The 17,221-nt window shown below is 42.6% G+C and overlaps 1 protein-coding gene across 1 annotated transcript in view; it reads right to left on the minus strand.

Moving 5' to 3' along the window:
- Positions 1–880: 880 nt before the first annotated feature.
- The window catches only part of LOC115116850 (glutamate receptor ionotropic, kainate 2-like), a 188,783-nt gene continuing 172,442 nt past the window's right edge, over positions 881–17,221 (minus strand). The window contains exons 19-20 of the mRNA XM_065008472.1: positions 12,910–13,163; positions 881–4,028 (exon numbers count right to left, since the gene is read on the minus strand). Coding sequence (XP_064864544.1) covers positions 3,864–4,028; positions 12,910–13,163 — 419 coding nt within the window. The 3' untranslated portion in view covers positions 881–3,863. The remainder of the gene's footprint in view (positions 4,029–12,909; positions 13,164–17,221) is intronic.

Below are 17,221 nucleotides of genomic sequence, written 5' to 3' on the forward strand. Positions count from 1 at the left end.
TGACATTTTTATGTACTGTTTGTGAATGCAGTATGTTCGGGTTTTGAATATGTTATGTGTTATAGGTCCTTATATAAGTATCAGGTACCCTAATATAGGAGGTACCCGATAACTAACTGACCCATGATGTTTTTCCCAACCGGTGGCGATCCACTGTAAGGCTGGTGTGGGCAGAACAGGCACCTTCCTGGCCTGTTACCTGGACCTGAAGGGGCCTCAGTGGGGACAAAGCCATGGCCCTGCGCTGACACACCAAGGAGGGCTCCGTGGAGACCCATGGACAGGAACGCTTTATCAAGGAGTTCTATACGCATGCTCGCACTCACACACACACACACACACACACACACACACACACACACACACACACAAACACACACACACACACACAGTGGGGACCCATGGACAGGAACGCTTTATCAAGGAGTTCTATACGCACACACGCACACACACACACACACACACACACACACACACACACACACACACACACACACACACAGTGGGGACCCATGGACAGGAAAGCATTATCAAGGAGTTCTATACGCACACACGCAAAACAGACAGTGGGGACCTATGAGAGAATACACAGACATGTTCTTGTTATTCATGCATCAGAATGACTTCATTGTGTGGACTTAGTTGAACATCAGACAATGTGTAGATTTGATCTTGCACGGACGCCCACACACTCACACACACTCGCACACACACACACACACACACACACACACACACACACACACACACACACACACACACACACACACACACACACACACACACACACACACACATACGCACACACACACACACACACACACAGCAACAATAAAGGTTAAACAGTTTACAAAGATAAATATAGTATCAAAAACAAATGAATAGTTATGAGTTTTATTTATTATATATTTTTTTGTAAAACCTTGCATCAATGTCAAATAAAATCTATTACCTCATTTTTGGGGGGAAAATACAATTGGATATTTTCTGATAAATCTTCCAAATGATTATTCAACCATTACACGTTGTACCACTGAATCTAGCAGGTAGAAAATGACAAGCAATACTGGTAGAACAAAAACAACACATGGAACCCCCTCTATTGTTCCTAAATGGTTTCTTGAAATTACTCACAAATCCTACTTTCATTCATTCTTGTACAGCACAAATATTTTCAGAAACATCAACCTTTGTATTTTGCATTTTATTTTCTGGGGATGGAACCTTTTAGGAATGAGACGCTCCGGGGTGAAGTTTCTCCTCCCCAATCCTAACCTCAAAGGGCAACTGAACGCAAAAAAACAACTTCTCTGTGCGGCATCAATATTAGTCAGAAACATTTATTCCAGTGCCACTTGATTAAAAAGTGTAAGTAGAATAATTTGGGTCAGTATATTCCAAAACTGAATTTTGTGAGATTTGTGTAACTGAGGTTGTCACAAATTACAACAGTGTTTGGTTTGGATTACATGCCCACTTTCCCACTAACACAGGATGGTAACACCTAGAGAGAATGCACGGAGAAGCAGCTGCGCTGATTGCACTCTATCATAGCAGTGAACCTCCAGACAGTGAGACAACTCTGTCCATTATGCAGAGCCTTGGACTCGGACTGGTTCACATAAGACAAGACATCAGCAATGTTACGTTGAAAGAAGACTTGGCCCCAAAGCCCTTTAAAGAGTGGCTGTTTTCTGATGTGTTTCATAGTGTCTGCAAGTGTTTTATTGAAAAAAGAAATTGAGATGATGCGCACTTGCATCTCAACTGCCACTTGTCAATATTAAAACCCATTCTCGAGAGTCTTGTGTCCAGCTGCGACCTGTTTTGTAATGTGATTCCCTATGAAACACTGCCAGATAAACAGACTGCCAGACCCACACTGTGGTAATAGATAGTGAGAAAGTTGTAAAAAACTAAACGGCACCGAAGCACGTCACCACTCACCAGTGGCTTGATAAGCTGATTTAGCTATCGTGGCCTGCCGGCTCTATGCGCCTGCTTGCTACTACTAACGAGCTTCATTGACATACACAGAGATGGAACTTATCTAGCTAGTGATTTGGGGCACTGATAAACACTGTGTAGCAGCTTGTGCTTTACTTACGATAGCTCAACAGCTTGCTGATGAGTTGTAGACGTGTTCTCAGAAATCAGTCCTGAGCGCAGACAGCAGCAGCTGTCTCAATACTGTCTGCAGTCCACTGACTTTTTCATGCACATCTTTTAACTTTTGAAATACTGCACCAAAACCTTAGAAAGATACAAGAAAATAAATCCTTGGCAAAAACGTCAAAATTCATGACACATTTCGTGATTTATCTTAGATTAATTCGGACTATTTTGAGGAAGTGCTAGTGGCTATATTGTTGCTATCGTGACTCAAGAGGGACAAACAACAGTAACTGCAAGGGTACGATAAAGTGAACATAACACACCCACATCGAACAACAACCCCAACACTCAAATCTCGTTTTTCTTAATTAGCAGCAGAGAAACATATGAAATTGGTGAGTTCAGCCGCTCTTTAACCATTAGTGGGAAAATGCAAAAGTGACCCACAATCAGCATCTAGGGGCAACTTCATCCTACTCTGAACGAGCATACCCTTCATCTTTCATGACCATTGATAGATAAAAGACTGGATAGGTTTTTACCATATTGCTTCCACCTGTCAAGTCCTACCAGATCAGTGGTCATAGAGAAAAGGAGTTCAAATTATTGAGACAACCACTGTGTAGCTATGTAAGCCAGGTTTAGTAGGGAGATGGGGAGGCAGCTGTAGAACGGCCCCATGGAGCAGACAGTGTGGCCCTATGACAGAGGAGGAGAGAAGGGCCCTACACGGCACAGTGAGGAGGCCCTAGACCGGGGGAGGGCCCTACACGGCACAGTGAGGAGGCCCACCCAAGTTGGCACCTGCTACATACACTATGTGAAGTCCACAGAGAATGCTACTCTATGTGAAGTCCACAGAGAATGCTACTCTATGTGAAGTCCACAGAGAATGCTACTCTGATAGAAAGTACTACAAAACTTTGTCTGCATACAAAAAGAACCATTTTTTTGTTGTTGTAGAAATCCTGCCTTTAAACAGTGGATATTGACACCAAATGGCAGACTGTAATGTTATTTTTGACACTGTACAGCATGTTTGTGGAGGCATTGAATGTAATATGTCAGTTCTTTATGATGGCCGAACTTTGTCACAATGAAGGCATTACAGAAGATAAACAATGAGTATTAGGGAGATCAATCAACATTAATGATTTAAAATGAAATAAATAGATATTTTAGAAACTGGCTATCCTCTCTATTTTCTTTATACAGTTCTTATTCAACATTTGGCACTTTGTAACATTCCATATCATAATCACCTGTAGTGAGATCCATTTTGATCGACTGGACACACACACAAATTTGACAATAGTGTAAATGACATCAACAGAAAAACAACAACTCATTTCTTGGGATGTTATGGTCTCAAGGTGTAGTGTGATGCTCTGAACAGGTGTGTGTGTCGAGTCACTGACTGTGAAGACAGCCTCAACAGACCTGCATTTTGACTTCCCTTTTAATCCCCACTGAAATCCATCTCAAAGATCCATCCACCTCACAATCCTTTAACTTGTCCCCACAATCCTCCAAAAAGTATCTTTCACAAAGCGTCGGTCACAGTGAGGTGACAGTCTACATTTCCACAGGAAACATCTCTACCATACTACCAAAGCTGGGGGCAAATGCAATATAGTTTCGGGTTACGTTAATATTGCGTCAACATTCATTCAACCCCTCCAGATCATCTGGCTGTGTATTTGACCTTGACGGGTGTTTTTGACCTTCCCTTGACCTTTTACCCCCCATCACGCCATGGTCTCCTTGCCCGGCAGTCTTCTGTCATTCAACGTGTGCATGTTGATGACCTCCTCGGTCTTAACAATGACCGGTGGCTGAGGCTTCTGTTTGAGGCGCCGTTGGCACTTCAGGGAACCACGCAACTCATCCACCATGACACTACAGAAGGAGCGCTGGAGAGGGGGACAGGGGAGAGGAGGGGAGAGGGAGGAAGAGGGTTGAGGGTAAAATACGTACAGAACTGGCAACATTAACTGACACACAATCAGTCTATGTAGTCCATGCAGGAATCAAACCCACACTGGAGCTTGTCAGTACCATGGTCTAACCCACTGATACATTGAGACTACCCTGGTAGGGGGTGATAGTAAGAGAGGGAGGGAGAGGAGGAGGATGGGGGAAGAAGGGGAGGGGAGAGTTGTAGAGAGGTTGAGGCAGAGGAGAGAAGATGAGGTAGCGAGAGGACGGGGTAGAGGGAGATGAAGAGTGAGAGGACGGGGATGAGGGAGGTGAATAGTGAGAGGATAGGGAAGAGGGAGGTGAATAGTGAGAGGACGGGGAAGAGGGAGGTGAATAGTGAGAGGATAGGGAAGAGGGAGGTGAATAGTGAGAGGACGGGGAAGAGGGAGGTGAATAGTGAGAGGACGGGATGAGGGAGGTGAATAGTGAGAGGACGGGATGAGGGAGGTGAATAGTGAGAGGACGGGATGAGGGAGGTGAATAGTGAGAGGACGGGGTAGAGGGAGGTGAATAGTGAGAGGACGGGGAAGAGGGAGGTGAATAGTGAGAGGACGGGAAAGAGGGAGGTGAATAGTGAGAGGACGGGGAAGAGGGAGGTGAATAGTGAGAGGACAGGGTAGAGGAGGATGAATAGTGAGAGGATGGGAGAGGGAGGTGAATAGTGAGAGGACGGGGAAGAGGGAGGTGAATAGTGAGAGGACGGGGAAGAGAGAGATGAATAGTGAGAGGATGGGAGAGAGGGAGGTGAATAGTGAGAGGACGGGGTAGAGGAGGATGAATAGTGAGAGGATGGGAGAGGGAGGTGAATAGTGAGAGGACAGGGTAGAGGGAGGTGAATAGTGAGAGGACGGGGTAGAGGGAGATGAATAGTGAGAGGACAGGAAAGAGGGAGGTGAATAGTGAGAGGACGGGGTAGAGGGAGATGAATAGTGAGAGGACGGGAGAGAGGGAGGTGATTAGTGAGATGACGGGAAAGAGAGAGATGAATAGTGAGAAGACAGGCAATAGGGAGGTGAATAGTGAGAGGACGGGGTAGAGGGAGGTGATTAGTGAGATGACGGGAAAGAGAGAGATGAATAGTGAGAGGACGGGGAAGAGGGAGATGAATAGTGAGAGGACGGGGAAGAGGGAGGTGAATAGTGAGAGGACGGGGAAGAGGGAGATGAATAGTGAGAGGACGGGGAAGAGGGAGATGAATAGTGAGAGGACGGGGAAGAGGGAGATGAATAGTGAGAGGACGGGGAAGAGGGAGATGAATAGTGAGAGGACGGGAAAGAGGGAGGTGAATAGTGAGAGGACGGGGTAGAGAGAGATGAATAGTGAGAGGACATGAGAGAAAAGAGGGTGAAAGAACATGAGAAAAGAGGGTGAAACAACATGAGAAAAGAGGGTGAAACAACATGAGAAAAGAGGGTGAGAGAACATGAGAAAAGAGGGTGAGAGAACATGAGAAAAGAGGGTGAGAGAACATGAGAAAAGAGGGTGAGAGAACATGAGAAAAGAGGGTGAAAGAACATGAGAAAAGTGTGCTTTTTACCACCACCTTGGTGGTCTGGAGGACATAACATTTCTTATAACATTGTAACCTTATAACATCATAACCTCATAACATCATAACCTTATAACACCGTAACCTCATAACATCGTAACCTTATAACATAACACCGTAACCTCATAACACCGTAACCTCATAATATAACACCGTAACCTCATAATATAACACCGTAACCTCATAACACCGTAACCTCATAACACCGTAACCTCATAATATAACACCGTAACCTCATAACATCGTAACCTCATAACATAACACCGTAACCTCATAATATAACACCGTAACCTCATAATATAACACCGTAACCTCATAACACCGTAACCTCATAACACCGTAACCTCATAACACCGTAACCTCATAATATAACACCGTAACCTCATAACATAACACCGTAACCTCATAATATAACACCGTAACCTCATAACACCGTAACCTCATAACACCGTAACCTCATAATATAACACCGTAACCTCATAACACCGTAACCTCATAATATAACACCGTAACCTCATAACATAACACCGTAACCTCATAATATAACACCGTAACCTCATAACATTGTAACCTCATAACATAACACCGTAACCTCATAACACCGTAACCTCATAATATAACACCGTAACCTCATAATATAACACCGTAACCTCATAACACCGTAACCTCATAACATAACACCGTAACCTCATAATATAACACCGTAACCTCATAATATAACACCGTAACATAATATCGTAACCTATAACATAACACCGTAACCTCATAATATAACACCTAACCTCATAATATAACACCGTAACCTCATAACATAACACCGTAACCTCATAATATAACACTGTAACCTCATAATATAACACCGTAACCTCATAACATCGTAACCTCATAACATAACACCGTAACCTCATAACACCGTAACCTCATAACACCGTAACCTCATAATATAACACCGTAACCTCATAATATAACACCGTAACCTCATAATATAACACCGTAACCTCATAATATAACACCGTAACCTCATAATATAACACCGTAACCTCATAATATAACACCGTAACCTCTCATAACCTCATAACACATAACGTAACCTCATAATATAACACCGTAACCTCATAATATAACACCGTAACCTCATAATATAACACTCATAATATAACATAATATAACACCGTAACCTCATAATATAACACCGTAACCTCATAACCTCATAATATAACACCGTAACCTCATAACACCGTAACCTCATAACATAACCTCATAACATCGTAACCTCATAACATAACACCGTAACCTCATAACACCATAACCTCATAACACCGTAACCTCATAATATAACACCGTAACCTCATAATATAACACCGTAACCTCATAACATTGTAACCTCATAACTTAACACCGTAACCTCATAATATAACACCGTAATCTCATAACACCGTAACCTCATAACACCGTAACCTCATAATATAACACCGTAACCTCATAACATAACACCGTAACCTCATAACACCGTAACCTCATAACACCGTAACCTCATAACACCGTAACCTCATAATATAACACCGTAACCTCATAACATAACACCGTAACCTCATAATATAACACCGTAACCTCATAATATAACACCGTAACCTCATAACACCGTAACCTCATAATATAACACCGTAACCTCATAATATAACACCGTAACCTCATAACATTGTAACCTCATAATATAACACCGTAACCTCATAACATAACACCGTAACCTCATAATATAACACCGTAACCTCATAACATCGTAACCTCATAACATAACACCGTAACCTCATAATATAACACCGTAACCTCATAATATAACACCGTAACCTCATAACATTGTAACCTTATAACTTAACACCGTAACCTCATAACACCGTAACCTCATAACACCGTAACCTCATAATATAACACCGTAACCTCATAACATAACACCGTAACCTCATAATATAACACCGTAACCTCATAATATAACACCGTAACCTCATAACATTGTAACATCATAATATAACACTGTAACCTCATAACATTGTAACCTCATAACATAACACCGTAACCTCATAATATAACACCGTAACCTCATAACACCGTAACCTCATAACATCGTAACCTCATAATATAACACCGTAACCTCATAACATAACACCGTAACCTCATAATATAACACCGTAACCTCATAACATCGTAACCTCATAATATAACACCGTAACCTCATAATATAACACCGTAACCTCATAATATAACACCGTAACCTCATAACACCGTAACCTCATAACATCGTAACCTCATAATATAACATCGTAACCTCATAACACCGTAACCTCATAACATCGTAACCTCATAACACCGTAACCTCATAACATCGTAACCTCATAACATAACACCGTAACCTCATAATATAACACCGTAACCTCATAACACCGTAACCTCATAACACCGTAACCTCATAACATAACACCGTAACCTCATAATATAACACCGTAACCTCATAACACCGTAACCTCATAACACCGTAACCTCATAACATCGTAACCTCATAATATAACACCGTAACCTCATAACACCGTAACCTCATAACATAACACCGTAACCTCATAATATAACACCGTAACCTCATAACACCGTAACCTCATAATATAACACCGTAACCTCATAACACCGTAACCTCATAATATAACACCGTAACCTCATAACACCGTAACCTCATAACATAACACCGTACCCTCATAATATAACACCATAACCTCATAACACCGTAACCTCATAATATAACACTGTAACCTCATAACACCGTAACCTCATAATATAACACCGTAACCTCATAACACCGTAACCTCATAACATCGTAACCTAATAACATCGTAACCTTATAACATAACATCGTAACCTCATAACTTCGCAACCTTATAACATCGTAACCTTATAACATCATAACCTTATAACATCATAACCTCATAACCTTATAACATCATAACCTTATAACATCATAACCTTATAGCATCATAACCTTATAGCATCATAACCTTATAACATCATAACCTTATAACATCATAACCTCATAACCTTATAACATCATAACCTTATAACATTGTAACCTCATAACATCATAACCTTATAACATCATAACCTTATAACATCATAACCTTATAACATCGTAACCTCATAACATCATAACCTTATAACATCATAACGTCATAACATCATAACCTTATAACTGTTGTAACTTTAATGTGTTAGAGTTAATGTTTAAGTTTATTCTTTGAGCTATATCTGTAAAGATATTTCTTTAGATTTATTTGCATATGTAATTGTATTGGGTTGTGTTGAATTACGCTTTTTGACTGCAAGTCCCAGAGTGCCTTGCGAGATGAATGAGTGATAACGCGCCAATTATGTGCAGGTGCGAGTGATTGTGGCTGACTTTCCGACAGCATCTTACCTGCATTGCTCTGTACCAAAACACTTGTTGTTAAATGTAACGTAAACAAGTATTCTTACTAAAAGAAGCTTTCGTATCAAACCCGACGTCCCGAGTCATTAATTTGAAGTTAGTTAATCTAAAAATAACATCATAACCTTATAACGTTGTGTTAGCTAATCCAAGTTTATACTTTTTTGTTGTTCTGATTAAAGAAGCAATAAAACTGGCCTTCTTTAGACTAGTTGAGTATCTGGAGCATCTGCATTTGAGGGTTCGATTACAGGCTCAAAATGGCCAGAAACAAACAACTTTCTTCTGAAACTCATCAGTCTATTCTTGTTCTGAGGAAATGAAGGCTATTCCATGCGAGAAATTGCCAAGAAACTGAAGATCTCGTACAATGCTGTGTACTACTCCTTTCACAGAACAGTGCAAACTGACTCTAACCAGAATAGATAGAGGAATGGGAGGCCCCGGTGTACAACTGAACAAGAGGGCAAGTACATTAGAATCTCTAGTTTGAGAAACAGATGCATCACAAGTCCTCAACTGGCAGTTTCATGAAATAGTATCCGCAAAACACCAGTCTCAACATCAACAGTGAAGAGGTGACTCCGGGATGCTGGCCTTCTAGGCAGAGTTCCTCTGTCCAGTGTCTGTGTTCTTTTGCCCATCTGAATCTTTTATTTTTATTGGCCAGTCTGGCTTTTTCTTTGCAAATCTGCCCAGAACAACAGTTTTCAGCTGTGCTAACATAATTGCAAAAGGGTTTGCTGATGATCAATTAGCCTTTTAAAATGATAAACTTGGATTAGCTAACACAACGTGCCATTGGAACACAGGAGTGATGGTTGCTGATAATGGGCCCCTGTACGCCTATGTAGATATTCCATTAAAAATCAGCCTTTTCCAGCTGCAATAGTCATTTACAACATTAACAATGTCTACACTGTATTTCTGATCAATTTGATGTTATTTTAATGGACAAAAATGTGTCAAAAACAAGGACATTTGTAAGTGACCCCAAACGTTTGAATGGTAGTGTACACTACACTACACTACACTACACTACACTACACTATTCATGGGTTGCATGTTTCGTCAGAATAATGTTTTGAACGTTCGTTTTGGACTAATGCCCAACTGTGCATTCTACTCAATGCATCGAGCGCTGATGAAGTTTTTATCAAGAGGTCATTACAGTGGCTTGGAAATACAATGCATTCAAAAGGAGGCAAATAATTAGTAGGAAAAACTTTTGCCATCATTTTGATAATGCCAGATTGACTTTAAATGCAGTGTAACGTTAGATAGTTAGCTGAGATTGAGGGGAGGACACTCGTTAGCAATGCTATCTATTTAAAAAAAAACTTTGCTGGCTAATGACAACATTACCTTGTCTAAAGTAAATTTGATGACATGATAATGCTGGCAAAGTTGTTTCCTGCTAAACATTTGATTATTTTAGCAGTGTCATCGTATTTCCAGGCACTATAGTGTACTTTAGACTAAACAATCGTTAGCTGCCGTCCATAATGACTGGACTTATCAAGACCTTAGGGCACCACATGGCACCGCCGGGTAGAGGGCGGCTTGAGAACATTCATAACAATGGCATGGTGATGCGAACGAGTGACGGAGGTGCAACATGTGAATACTATGCTATATCACACTACACTATACTATACTACTTCACGGTATTATACTACTACACTACATTATACAGTTCACTATACTATAATACGCTATACTACACTATATTATACACTACACTATACTATACTATACTACTACTACTACACTACGCAATGCTACACTATACTATACACTACACTATACTACTGCGCTATACTATACTATGCTATACCACACTATATTATACACTACAATATACTATACTACACTATACTGTACTATACACCACAATATACTATACTACTACACTATACTATACACCACACTACAATACTTTGTTATACTATACTACCACACTATACTATACTACGCTATACTGTACACTATGCTATACACTACACAACTCATTCACAAGCAAATGCCATGCTATTTTATAAAGGGCTGTGAACCAGCTGGGAATACCTTTTATATCAGCCTTTACGTAGTCTGGTATGATTTAGCTTGTACATGGTTTTGGAGGCATCTACAGTGGTTTCAGAAAGTATTCACACCTCTTGACTTTTTCCACATTTTGTTGTGTTACAGCCTGAATTTAAAATGTATTAAATTGCACACAAAAAATTGGGACACTGGCCTACACACAATGTCCCATAATGTCAGAGTGGAATTATGTTATTTGAAATGTTTATGAATGAATTAAAACTAAAAAGCTGGAATGTCGTTATTGAATAAGTATTCAACCCCTTTGTTATGTAAACATCTTCAGGAGTAAAAATGTGCCTACCAAGTCACATAATAAGTTGCATGGACTCACTGTGTGTGCAACAACTGTGTTTAATTAACATCTCTGTACCCCACACATACAATTATATCTAAGGTCCCTCAGTTGAGCTGTGAATTTCAAACACAGATTCAACCATAAAGACCAGGAAGGTGCCTTGCAATGCCTCCCAAAGAAAGCCATCCGATTATCCCTTTGAGCATGGTGAAGTTATTCATTAGGCTTTGGATGGTGTATCAATACACCCAGTCACTACAAAGATACAGGCGTCCTTCCTAACTCAGTTGCCGGAGAGGAAGGAAACCGCTCAGGGATTTCACCTTGAGGCTAATTGTGACTTTAAAACAGTTACAGAGATTAATGGCTGCGATAGGAGAAAACTGAGGATGGCTCAACAACCTTGTAGTTACTTCATAATACTAACCTAATTGACAGAGTGAAAAGAAGGAATCCTGTACAGCAAAACAAAGCTATTAACATTTTGTACTGAATGTTTGGGGCAAATCCAATTCAACACATAGTACCACTATCCATATTGTCAAGCATAGCGGTGGTGGCATCATGTTATGGGTATGCTGGTAATCGTTAAAGACTGGGGAGTGTTTCAGGATAAAAAAAAAATGGAACAGAGCTAAACACAGGCAAAATCCTAAAGGAAAACCTGCTTCAGTCTGCTTTCCACCAGACACTGGGAGATGAATTCACCTTTCAGCTGGACAATAACACAAAACACAAGGCCAAATCTACACTGGAGTTGCTTCCAAGAAGACAGTGAATGTTCCTGAGTGGCCGATTTAGTTTTGACTTAAATCTTTTTTTTGGCTTAAATCTATGGCAAGACTTGAAAATGTTGTCTAGCAATGATCAACAACCAATTTGACAGAGTTTGAAGAATTTTGAAAATAATAATGTGCAAATATTGTACAATCCAGGTGTGCAAAGCTCTTAGAGACTTACCCAGAAAGACTCACAGCTGTAATCACTGCCAAATGTGATTGTAACATTTCTTGACTAAGGGGTGTGAATACTTATGTAAATGAGATATTTACGTATTTTATTTTCAATAAATTTGCTTACATTTCTGAAAATATGTTTTCCCTTTGTCATTATGGGGTGTGTAGATGGGTGAGAAATAAATATATTGAATCCATTTTGAATTCAGGCTGTAACAAAAACTAAAGGTGGAATAAGTAAAGGGGTATGAATACTTTCTGGCACAGTGCAGTTTTTAAGAAGATCTTATAAATGTTCTATGACACCTACACTGTAAAAGAAAATCATGTTTTTACGGTAACTTACTGGCAGCCTGTTACCTGTAAGTTACTGTTACCGTAAATTCCAAATAAACTTTGGTTTAACAGTACATTCGTTTAAAGTGATATAATGCTCTACGAAGCCTATAAATCTCACCTTCTCCAGTTCAGCGTTCTGTTTAGACTTGTACAGGACCTCTCCGACGGCCACAAACACAGACAGCACCAGCCCTGCAGCCAGCACGATGAAGATACCCCCGATGTTCTGCACCCCCAGAGCGCTAGCCTCCTTATTTTTCTCATCCTCCGGACAACCGTTCCCCCTCCACCACTTCTCCTTCATCATGTGCAACTTCCCTTCTTCCTGCAGCTGCAGGATCGCTATGGTGATCTTGTCCCGGTACGGAGAGCCTGGAGGGGACAAAAAAGACAGAAGATCTGAGAAACTATATAAATAAATAAAACCGCAAAGTGAATTAATTAGTTTTGAAATGAATTAATTTAAAGACTAGGTATTGTTCAGTGCCTATATATTACATAGTATGCTTTGCGATGGTGATTTTGTTCGAAAAATGTTAGATCAGATTTCATTTTTCAAGAAAAAGGGCATCAGATTGGCTTGTTAAATGAATGAATAATGGTTGTTGTGTCTGTTTCAGCTGTATTGGTATTGTATTTGTATGTTTTAATATTGCAGACACATTTCCTGCATGGCGATCAATAACATTTTAATCCTATTTGATCTTATTTAATCTCATTTTAATTCAAAGGCTAGTCAATGTTCAGTGGCTACACTGTAAAAGGGTTACCGTGAATTTACAGGCTCGGTGAGGAGCAAAATTCTGTATTTAATATTACAGTACATCTACTGTAAAATAAATATGATAGTGTAATGACACACAGTACAATACAGTAAAATTATTATACTGTAAAAAACAAAGTCAATGCTACCGTAATCGGAAGTAATGAATTAATGAATGGATGAATGAAATTAATTGAGGAGAGGGGTTTGTATTTCATAGTATTTTACTGTAATTACAATGGGTTGGTGCAAGCAGGCTGGCAGTGTTTAGACATGACAGAATATTAATGAACGTTTGGTGTTTTATTTCACTTGCACTTCTAGAGGCCTTGATAAAGGCTTCCAGACTGGCAGTGACTAAAGGAGAAACAGACCAAAGGACAAGGCAAAATGCTCAACCATTTAAGGTTTAAGACTTGCTGCCACTCCAATCTGTCCCCTAAACGTTTTAAATGAATAAGGCACTATAACCACTCCCTCACGGGTGCAACAACTGTAGTAGCCTCAAAATATGTTAATGAACCAGAAACAACAATACCATGCCTCCACTAATGGTCAAAAGGTGTGTTTGGGTTCCAAAGATGTGGTGCGGTATTCTGTATTCTACAGTACCATTAGAAATACAGCCATTTTAACACAATGCACCACCCTTTACAGTATGCTGCAGTAAAACATTTCAGAGTTTTTTAATGTTGATAATACCAAAAAATGTGCGTATAAATGACAGTTTTCCATTACAGTGTAGTTTTAACAAGCAATGGTGGGAACAGGGCTCAACTTGTGGGCCTGCTTATCTTATGAGCATAACCTGTCATGGTGTTTTCATGGAAACACCCCTCCTTCATCCTATTAATTGCTAATCCTCACAGTATCTGGAAGACAGGCTATAGAATTAGCATCTTGTTCTCTAGCATTACAACGCCGCAAGGCGTTGGCGACACAGGGCTTTGTGTTCCGGAGTGGCAGGGCCACAGGGCTTTGTGTTCTGGAGTAGCAGGGCCACAGGGCTTTGTGTTCCGGAGTAGCAGGGCCACAGGGCTTTGTGTTCCGGAGTGGCAGGGCCACAGGGCTTCGTGTTACGGAGTGGCAGGGCCACAGGGCTTTGTGTCCCGGAGTAGCAGGGCCACAGGGCTTTGTGTCCCGGAGTAGCAGGGCCACAGGACTTTGTGTCCCAGAGTAGCAGGGCCACAGGGATTTGTGTTCTGGAGTAGCAGGGCTCCCGTTGATCCTGATAAATTACCAGAGTGTGTGTGTGTGTGTGTGAGATAGAGTGAGTGTGTTAGTGTGTGTGTGTGTGTGTGTGTGTGTGTGTGTGTGTGTGTGTGTGTGTGTGTGTGTGTGTGTGTGTGTGTGTGTGATAGAGTGAGAGAGTGTGTTAGAGTGTGTGTGTGTGTGTGAGAGATAGAGTGAGAGAGAGTGTGTTAGAGTGTGTGTGTGTGTGTGTGAGAGAGATAGAGTGAGAGAGAGTGTGTGCGTGTGTGTGTGTGTGCGCACTTATGCACGTGTCCATATCCATGTGCCAAGATGAGCACAACTCCCCAAATCCGCAGACAGTGGGAGAATGCTGGAATTATCGCAGCGTATTAAGACACAGCGGGAGCCTCAGTGATCAAAGGAAGAGTAATCGCTCCAGATTTCCAGAGTAGAACTGCTGTGTCCCCGCCTCTCCCCTTCTATCCCACAGCACCACACTGCTGTGTCCCCCCCTCCTCCCTTCCTATCCCACAGCACGACACTGCTGTGTCCCCCCCTCTCCCCTTCTATCCCACAGCACGACACTGCTGTGTCCCCCCCTCCCTTCCTATCCCACAGCACGACACTGCTGTGTCCCCCCCTCCCTTCCTATTCCACAGCACGACACTGCTGTGTCCCCCCTCCCTTCCTATCCCACAGCACGACACTGCTGTGTCCCCCCCCTCCCTTCCTATCCCACAGCACGACACTGCTGTGTCCCCCCCTCCCTTCCTATCCCACAGCATGACACTGCTGTGTCCCCGCCTCTCCCTTCCTATCCCACAGCACGACACTGCTGTGTCCCCCCTCCCTTCCTATCCCACAGCACGAAACTGCTGTGTCCCCCCTCCCTTCATATCCCACAGCACGACACTGCTGTGTCCCCCTCTCTCCTTCCTATCCCACAGCACGAAACTGCTGTGTCCCCCCTCTCCCCTTCTATCCCACAGCACGACACTGCTGTGTCCCCCCACTCCTTCCTATCCCACAGCACGACACTGCTGTGTCCCCCTCTCCTTCCTATCCCACAGCACGACACTGCTGTGTCCCCGCCTCTCCCCTTCTATTCCACAGCACGACACTGCTGTGTCCCCCCTCCCTTCCTATCCCACAGCATGACACTGCTGTGTCCCCGCCTCTCCTTCCTATCCCACAGCACGACACTGCTGTGTCCCCGCCCTCCCTTCCTATCCCACAGCACGACACTGCTGTGTCCCCGCCTCTCCCCTTCTATCCCACAGCACGACACTGCTGTGTCCCCGCCTCTCCCCTTCTATCCCACAGCACGACACTGCTGTGTCCCCCCTCCCTTCTATCCCACAGCACGACACTGCTGTGTCCCCGCCTCTCCCCTTCTATCCCACAGCACGACACTGCTGTGTCCCCCCCCTCCCTTCCTATCCCACAGCACGACACTGCTGTGTCCCCAACTCTCCCCTCCTATCCCACAGCACCACACTGCTGTGTCCCCCTCTCCCTTCCACATCCCACAGCACCACTATCCCACAGCACTGCTGTGTCCCCAACTCTCCTCCTATCCCACAGCACCACACTGCTGTGTCCCAGCAACACTGCTGTGTCCCCCCTCTCCCCTCCTATCTCACAGCACGACACTGCTGTGTCCCCAACTCTCCCTCCTATCCCACAGCACCACACTGCTGTGTCCCCAACTCTCCTTCCTATCTCACAGCACGATACTGCTGTGTCCCCCCTCTCCTCCTATCCCACAGCACGATACTGCTGTGTCCCCCCCTCTCCCCTCCTATCCCACAGCACGACACTGCTGTGTCCCCAACTCTCCCTTCCTATCTCACAGCACCACACTGCTGTGTCCCCCTCCCCTTCCTATCCCACAGCACCACACTGCTGTGTCCCCAACTCTCCCTTCCTATCCCACAGCACCACACTGCTGTGTCCCCGCCTCTCCCTTCCTATCTCACAGCACGATACTACAAGGGCCTAGGCAGCTACCACACATACACACACACACACACACACACACACACACACACACACACACACACACACACACACACACACACACACACACACACACACACACACAAGATGAATGCTTACTGGGTGTTTTATTTCTATGTTTCGTTAATGAAAAACAACTTGAAACCATGTTAGTGTTTTCATAATCTGATTATTTAAAGGAGGTAGGGGAAAAAAAGGAGCTCTGCGCTGTCGTGCTAAGTTTGTGTGTGTGTGTGTGTGTGTGTGTGTGTGTGTGTGTGTGTGTGTGTGTGTGTGTGTGTGTGTGTGTGTGTGTGTGTGTGTGTGTGTACAATCGTGGCCAAAAGTTTTGAGAATGACACAAATATTAATTTTCACAAGTCTGCTGCCTCAGTTTGTATGATGGAAGTTTGTATATACTCCAGAATGGTATGAAGAGTGATCAGATGAATTGCAATTTATTGCCATGCAAATT

The sequence above is a fragment of the Oncorhynchus nerka genome, linkage group LG24, assembly GCF_034236695.1.
Source record: "Oncorhynchus nerka isolate Pitt River linkage group LG24, Oner_Uvic_2.0, whole genome shotgun sequence".
Taxonomy (NCBI): domain Eukaryota; kingdom Metazoa; phylum Chordata; class Actinopteri; order Salmoniformes; family Salmonidae; genus Oncorhynchus; species Oncorhynchus nerka.